The 8,197-nt window shown below is 47.2% G+C and overlaps 1 protein-coding gene across 2 annotated transcripts in view; it reads right to left on the bottom strand.

Annotated features, from left to right (window-relative positions):
• Nucleotides 1–5,488: 5,488 nt before the first annotated feature.
• The window catches only part of Nfkbid (nuclear factor of kappa light polypeptide gene enhancer in B-cells inhibitor, delta), a 7,864-nt gene continuing 5,155 nt past the window's right edge, over nt 5,489–8,197 (bottom strand). For both annotated transcript variants that reach the window (XM_005399942.2, XM_013522539.1), the window contains exons 10-12: nt 7,073–7,189; nt 6,634–6,798; nt 5,489–6,147 (exon numbers count right to left, since the gene is read on the bottom strand). In XM_005399942.2, coding sequence (XP_005399999.2) covers nt 6,094–6,147; nt 6,634–6,798; nt 7,073–7,189 — 336 coding nt within the window. In that variant the 3' untranslated portion in view covers nt 5,489–6,093. The remainder of the gene's footprint in view (nt 6,148–6,633; nt 6,799–7,072; nt 7,190–8,197) is intronic.

Below are 8,197 nucleotides of genomic sequence, written 5' to 3'. Positions count from 1 at the left end.
TCCTGTGTCTCTATGGGAGATTCAGTGTGTAAATTCAGCCGGAGAATCTCCTTCGCCTCGGTAAACTGGATGAGGGCACTTTAAATGTGGGCGGGGCCTGCGGAAGTGCTGGCGCGCAAGGGGCGGGGCCAGAGACAGCGAGGATTTCTGCGCGGGCGGAGGCGCTTTCCGTGGTGCTGAACGCTCTGCGACTTTCAGACATCTATTTGCGGGTCTCCAGGATAGACCCCACGGAGGATGGACTCTGGCAAATTTCTCCAGCTTTACTTAATCCCCCCACACAATTACGCACAGCAGCTACCCTATCCTGAGGGGTAGCTCTCCGCCCCCATACTGGGGATTGACTCAGGACCTTTGCACTGAGCTACATCTCCAGACTTTAAAAAGAAATTGGGGGGCGGGCAGGTTCTTACTAAGTCACTAAGTTGCCAAGGCTGAGTTCAAACTTGTAATCCTCCTGCCTCAGCCTTTCAGAGTGTTTGGGCGACAGGCATGCACCACCAGGCTATGCTAGGGACTGGGAATCTTGAACTACCTTCCCATCCCTAAAGTCTTCATTGCTTCTTAAAGAGGTGATAGGAACCCCCCGGGACGTGAAAACTCCAGTCGGGTGTCCCAGCGAGGGATATATGAGGTCTGCAAGCACCTACTGGAATGCATAGTCTCTCAGGTCTCACTGGGTGACATGTTGAAGTTGGTCCTCTACCTATGCTGATATCTGTCCCAAGACAGTTGTAATGAGGATTAGAAGGGCGTCTGTGAGGGCTGGGATATAGCTCAGTGGCACAGAAACTGCCTGGCAAGTGTGAGGTCCTGAGTTTGATTCCCAGTACCAAAAAAAAAAAAAAAAAAAAAAAAGGCATCTATGTGGAAATATTAAGTGTGCCTGCACTTTGCAGGTATTGGTTAAATAAATTTAAAATGTTACAGGTGCAAACACTCATATGTGCTCTCCCTAAGCCACGAACAGCCCCAAGAGCTTTACAGGTGTTGGTGCACTTAATGATTAATTCTACCCTAAGGAAATGGAACTAATTTATCCTCATCTAGAGGTTGGGAAGTAGTGGAGTTACACCACACACCTAAAGTCACCACCTAGGAAAAATGGGAGCTAAGAATTTATTCTAGGAAGCCTGGCTTTGGTGCACATACTCAGCCATTTACTAGACTGTCTACTAATTCAAGGCTGTCCTATAGCATGTTGAAATTGTGCACTCCAAAACCGCAGACCAGGCAATACCTACCATTCACCAAAGTGGGAGTATACAACCTGCAACCTACATTTGGGGGTGGTAGTGGGGCTTGAACCCAAAGTTACATCAGCTCTTCTTGACACTTTTTAAACTTTTGAGACAGACTCTCACTATGTTGCCCAGGCTGGCATCGAACTTGCAGTCCTCCTACCTAAACCTCCCAGATTGCTGGGGTTAGAGGCACATACCACCATATCTGGTTGCCCTCATTTTTTAAATATTATAATAAAAATAATTTTAAAGGAAGTAAATTATCTCCATTGTGTATTTTATATAAGACCCAAGACAATACCTCTTCAGTCAAAAAAAAAAAAAAAAAAAAAAAAAAAAAAAAAAGGCAGCCTGCAGGTGGGACATAGGCCCTACAGCGGACTTGACTTTTTACCACAATTTCCCGACAGATGGCAGTAAAATGCTGTGTTCTAATATCAGTATGTCACCATTTTCTGACAGATGGCTGGGGGAGGGAGCACCTATTTCTAATTCTCCTGAAAAGCAGTGATTCTTCACAATATACCCATGTAAATATAAGCCATGTAAACCACATTAAATGCACACCTACTATGTGTAAGGAAGGGATATCTTTACGATGCAAATTGGATACAGTGTCACAGGTTTATTGAATTCAGTTTGCATGTTTTGTTTTGTTTTGTTTTGTTTTGTTTTGTTTTGTACTGCGAGTTGAACTGAGCTACCTTCCTGACCCTCTTTTTTATTTTGAGGCAGGCTATTGCCATTTAACCCAGGCCTGTTGTGAGCTTCCTATCCCCCTGCCTCAGGCTCCTAAACTTCTGGGATTACAGGCATGAGCCACTGCACTTGGCTGCACCAGCATTCTGATAGTGGTTAGATGTTCAGGAGAACTCACGTGAGCCTGACAGAAATATACCACTAACACCAAAGGCAGGGAAAAAGCTGCCTTCATGTTTTCACAACCATGAGTGATAACAGGCCAACAATAGGAAAGAAGCTCCAAGCAGATGGGATTGGAAATAAAAGGCCATTTTTCCCAATATGATCAGTGATTCCCTTTAACACAATGGCAATATTTAGAGTAATTGATTTTTAAGTGCTGTTATTAAAATATTTGGCTATTGCTCATTTGATGCTCTGAAGCTACCCTTCCTTTCAAATTGAAAATGATGACAGGCATAATGGCACATGTCTGTAATCCCAGCACTTGGGAGGCTGAGGCAGGGAGGATCGTTGTGAGTTTGAGGCCAGCTTGGACTACAAAGTGAGCTCAAGGCCAGCCTGAACTGCATAGTGAGACCCTGTCTCAAAAAGACAAAGCAAACAAACAAACAAAACAAATTGAAAATGACTTTGTAGGGCTGGGAATATAGCTCAGGGGAACTGCGCCTGCCTGGCAAGCATGAGGTCCTGAGTTTGATTCCCAGCACCAAAAAAAATGACTTTGTTAATTCTTTTTTAATACAGTATTTTACCAGGCACAGTGGTGCACACCTGTAATCCCAGCTACTCAGAAAGCTGAGACAGGAGGATCACAAGTTCAATGCCATCCTGGTCAAATTAGCAAGACCCTGTCTCAAAATAAAATATAAAAGGGCTGGGGATGTTAGCTTGGTGGTAGATGTTTACCTAGCATGCTGGGTTCAATCTCTAGTGCCATATACACACAAAAATGCAGTTTCCTGGAGACATTCTATCCTTGTGTGTGTGCTTGTGTGTGAGCATGCATGCGTGTGTGTGTGTTTTGGTTGATACATAGTTCAGGCTGCTATAACCGAACACTACAGAATATGTGGCTTAAACAATGAACATTTGTCACAATTTTACAGGCTGGGAAGCACAAGATCATGGTACCAGCACATCCAATGACTGATGAGGCCACACTTCCCAATTTCCAATCTGTAGTTAACAATCTTCTTCTTGTATCTTCATGTAGGAAGAGCAGAGAGAAAAAGCAAATGGTCTCCTTTTTCGTTTTGTTTTTGTTTATTTTTTGAGACATTGTCTCACTCACTACATAATTCAGACTGGCCTTGAACTCACAACAGTCTTCCTACCTCAGCCTCCCAAATGCTGGGATTACAGGCATGCACCACCACGCCTCGCTTCGTCTCTTCTTATAAAGGCACTAGTCTCATCCCAGGGCTACATCCTCATGACCTAATTGCCTCTCTAAGTGCCCACATCCAAATAATCCACTGGGGTTTATTGCTCCAATGTATGAACTGGGAGGGGACCAACTTCCAGTGTATAACTATACAAATTGGAATATATGTCTTACATGTGAGTAATTGATGCCATCAGTGATAAGAAAGAGCATTACTGGGCTTGGGGTGTGGCTCAGGGGTACAGCAACTACCAAGCATACACAAGGTCACAGGTTCAATCTCCAGCACAAAAAAAGAGAGAAAGAAGGAAGGAGGAGGGAGGGAGAGACAGAAAGGAAAGAGAAAAAAGAAAAAGGAATTATTTTATGTGTCACAAAAAAGGCAAAAATTAAACTAGGTCACACAATTTGAGTCAGGCATGGTGGCACATACTTATAACCCCAGCACTGAGGAGGCTGAGTAGGAGGATCACTGTGAGTTCAAGGCCAGCCTGGACTACATAGGGAGTTCAAGGCCAGCCTGAACTATATAGCAAAGCCCTATCTCAAAATACCAAAAACATATAAAATAAACCACATCACACAACTGATTATAAGATGAATTCTGATTGCAACTAATTTCTTCTTACATCAGTGAAGTACAGCACATTCATATGAATTCTTCACCTGCCAGCTGCACAGAGCAGCTGATGTGGGACACTTTACACTTGTGGCTCCTGATAACTCTGTCTCCCAATTTTTGGGCCCTGGGATGACGTCACTCTTGTGATGGCTTGGCCACGACACTGACTTTATCAATGGGATGTTGGCAAGCATGGTGCAATTTTTGGAATGCTCTCTGGGACCCCTTAACCACCATGCAAAGAGACCCACCCACTCCCCTGGACCACAGGGAGAGATGCTTGCTCCTTTCCCAGCAGACCCAGCCATGTCAGTGAGCTATCAGACAGTCAAAGGAAGCTGTCTTGAATTCCTCCCAGCGCAGCCAGGAGCAAGCAGAGCAAGACAGCAGTGCTACCAGCTGAGCCCAGCTCAGGTTTGCAGAGTCACAGTGAAGAAGTGTTCCTTTTATGTCTGAAGTGTTGGGGTGCAGACACTGGCACCTGCCCTGCAGTGTGCTAATAAGTACTTGGCTTTTTGTCTATGAGAAGCTCTGAGTGATTGGCCTCTGGTGGGCCAAGTGGCTTTCTAGGGTGGTGGCACCTCAGGTGATCTGTGATGAAGCCAGAACAGTTGCGGTGAAGGGGCTAGCGGAGGAGTGGGCAGAGCGGAGGTCTTCTGTCTTAGTGTAGGTTTTCTCAGAAGCAGACACAGAAGCACTGGAGGGCAAGTTTATTAGGAAAGGATGAGGATATTGGTGGGGGAGGCAGAAAGAGACACAGAGAAAGGAAAACAGCCAAGTGTGATGCTCATGCCTGTAATCCTAGCACTCTGGGAAGCTGAGGGAGGATCATAAGTTCCAACCCAGCCTGCGCAACTTAAAGAGATCAAGTCCTGTCCCCAAATTAAAACATTTTCAAATAGCTGATATGTAGCTTAGTGTGGAGGCCTCGGGGTTAATCCCCAGTACAAAAAGAAAAATAAAAGAAAGACAAGGAAAACAACCAAGAAAGTGTATGTTATCAAGCCTGAACACTACAGAAAACAGGAGCTTCATTCTATTGGGGGACTCTAGGAAAGGGGCAGAACTCTAAGTGCACTTCTGAGGGACTGGAGTATTTACACATCATCTTCTCTCAGTCACTGACTGAGGGCCACTGGAATGAAAAGCAGGTATGCGCTCTCTGGCTTTTTTGTTTTTGCAGTGCTGGGGGTCAAACCTAGAGCCTTAAGTGCTAGCAAGTGCTCTCCCACCGAGTCCTACCCCAATAAACTCCCTGGCTTTTAAGGCTGGCCACATCTCTCAGAGGGCAAAGTGGTCTGAGGATGCCCACAGCAGGAAGATGGCCATATGCAAACCAGGAAACGTGCTCATCAGACTATGGCACCTCAACGTTGGGCTTTCCAGCTCCTACACCGGTAAGGAATACAGTAATCTACAGGGGCTAGATGGCTGGATAGGGTGAGGGGATGGCACCAGTGTCTACTACATGCTCCACCAGGCACATCCATCCAAATGTGACCCCTCAGTGCCCCCAGAGATGAGACAATGCAGTTGTAGTCTGAATTGAATTTAATAAGGAGCTTCAGAAACACACAGATTAGGGAAGGATTCAGTAGGGCGGTGGACGTCTGGGACAGGGACTCTGCTAAATTCTGAGTCAAAAGGCAGTAGAAACCAGGCCACCTCAGTCTGAGAGGGCCCTTCCTACATCTCACGGGTTCAAATCCAAGTGGTATGGCTCCTTGGGAGGGGTAAGGGAAATGTGAGAAGCCCTACCAGGAAGGTACTGGGATGTCCTGAATACCACAAAGGAGATGACATCGGCGTTTCTGGGTACAGGGTGCTGAGCTGGGAGAGGATCCTGAAAGATCCTTGGTGGATGGCAGTGAAAGGGGCCTGGGGTGTTTCATAGAAACAATCAAGGGGCCTCGATTTCACAGAAATCATCAAGAAGGCTCCTTGTGGTGGGTGAGGGGTAGCACACCACCCCAAATATTGGGGATTGTGCACCCCCTGTAGCCATTTTGGGGTTTTAATGTAAGACCCTAATGGCAAGACGTTCCACATACATTATCATGGGTTTGCATCATTAGCATACGCTGACTGTCCCACGGGACGGTGGGGACTGGAAAATCAGTCCAGGTCTGAGTTGAGTCCTAAGAGGACAAGCCTGGGGGTGCCACACGGCTCCTCTTCAACAGCTGCCGGAGCTGGGGACAAGAAACGGGGCATAAGAATCGTGGGCATGCGGAAGGAGTGGGCAGAGTGGGTGCAAGGTGCAGTTAGGGATTAGGCCTGGGTTCAGACCCGGGGAAAGAGAAGGGACAGGTATTGCTGGCTGGGAGCTTCCGCCCTGGGGTTAGCACTGAACCGAGTGCAAAGGCAGGCAAGGGTCAGAAGTCACACTTGAGGTCAGGACTCAAGAGTTAGGGCTGGGGGTTTGGAAGTGCTACTGTGGGAGGTTAAAGCCACATCCCAGTCAAGATAAGGGTTGGGAGTAGAGGCCATACTTGAAGTCAGTGGTGGGGTTGAGGTCAGGAGACACGACGCTGAGGGAAAGGATCAGACAGTGATGTCAGAGGTCACATTTTGAAATCAGGGATGGAGAAGGGTTGAGGTCACCCTCTAATGTCAGGGTTGGGTGAGGAGTCCCTCCCCCCACCCCCCCACCAGCAATCCACCCGTGTGAGGCTCACCCCCTCGGGGCCTGGCCCAGGGCGCAGCAGGTGGATGGGCTGTTCATTCTCCAGGTTGCGCAGTGTCGGGTCTGCCCCGGCTGCCAACAGGTGCCGCACGATGGCCTCCTGGAGAGGTCCAGGGGGCAGGGCCGCTGCCATGTGGAGGGCTGTGTTCCCATGGGCCTGGCACAGTGAAGGGTACACTGATGAAGATCTGTGGACAGCTTCCTGGGCCCCCACATGTACTCCATCTCCGCCATCTCCACATCCCACACTCCCTGCCATACCCCAGATGTCTCCTTCCCGGCCACACTCCACACACCCGTGTGTGTGTGTCCTGTGCATTCCCTTCATGCCTCACACTGTCCCCTTCATGTTCCACAGCCACAGGATCCCAACATCCCACTGCCCCTTGCTCCTCGATCTCACAACCTACACACCCAGCCCAGGCCCCCACCTTCATGTTTACAAAGGTCCGAAGGTCCCCCCGGGGCAGTTCCAGCAGCAACTGAACCAGGATAGGGTTGGCGGCCTGCACAGCCAAGTGTAGAACTGTCTTGTTGCTCTTGATCTCCTGTGGGGAGGGGAGGGGCAGAGGTCAGGCTAATCCTCCACTCAGACCCCCTCCATGGAACCCAGGAGCATTTACAGACTGCAATACTGAAGCATTCTCTTCATGTTTTGGAAAAAAATAAGATAGTTCCTAAAATTAACCTTTATTACAGGCCTTTAAGGAATGTATGTTCTTTTTTTTTACCCCCTCTGTGTAGCACCAGGAATTGAACCAGGACCTTCACAATGAGCTACATCTCCAACCCTTCCTAAAATTTTGAGACAGGGTCTCATTGTTTCCCAGACTGGGCTTGAACTTGTGATCCTTGTTCATCAGTCTCACAGAGTACTCAGATTACAGCCATGTATCACCATGCCTAGCAGAATTTATATTCTTAAAAATGAGTATTAAAAATTTTGCCAGGTGTAGTGGTGCATGCTTGTAATCTCAGCACTTGGGAAGCTGAGACAGGAGGACTGCTGTGAGTTCAAGGCCAGCCTAGGCTACAAAGTGAGTTCAGGCCAGCCTAAACTGCATAGTGAGACCCTGTCTCAAAAAGACAAAAGAAAACAAAATAAAAATTTTATGAGTTGTACAGGAAACCGACATATTATGAAGAAAAAAACAGATGGAAGAAACTCTATATTAAAAATAATTTAGGGGCTGGGGATTTAGCTCAGCAGCACAGCGCCTGCCTGGCAAGCGCAAGGTTGTGAGTTCGATTCCCGGTACCGGAAAAAAAAGCAAAAAACAACAAAAAAAATTTAAATCCTGGTGTGGTGGCAAACAGGAGATGGCGGGGTATGGTGGTGCACGCCTGTAATCCCAGCACTCTGGGGTGCTGAGGTAGGAAGATCATAAGTTTGAACCCAGCCTGGGCAATTTAGTGACTTAGTGAGATCTCCATCTCAAAATATTAAAAAATGCTGGAGATGTAGCTCAGTGTGAAGTTCCTGGGTTTAAACCTCAGTACCACAAACAAATATCCAGTAATTTTTTTAAAAAGACATATTGTAATATGTGGGCTTT

The sequence above is a fragment of the Chinchilla lanigera genome, unplaced genomic scaffold (genome assembly GCF_000276665.1).
Source record: "Chinchilla lanigera isolate Chin_1 unplaced genomic scaffold, ChiLan1.0 scaffold00067, whole genome shotgun sequence".
In the NCBI taxonomy this organism is placed as follows: domain Eukaryota; kingdom Metazoa; phylum Chordata; class Mammalia; order Rodentia; family Chinchillidae; genus Chinchilla; species Chinchilla lanigera.
This window is presented reverse-complemented; position numbering and strand designations above follow the sequence as displayed.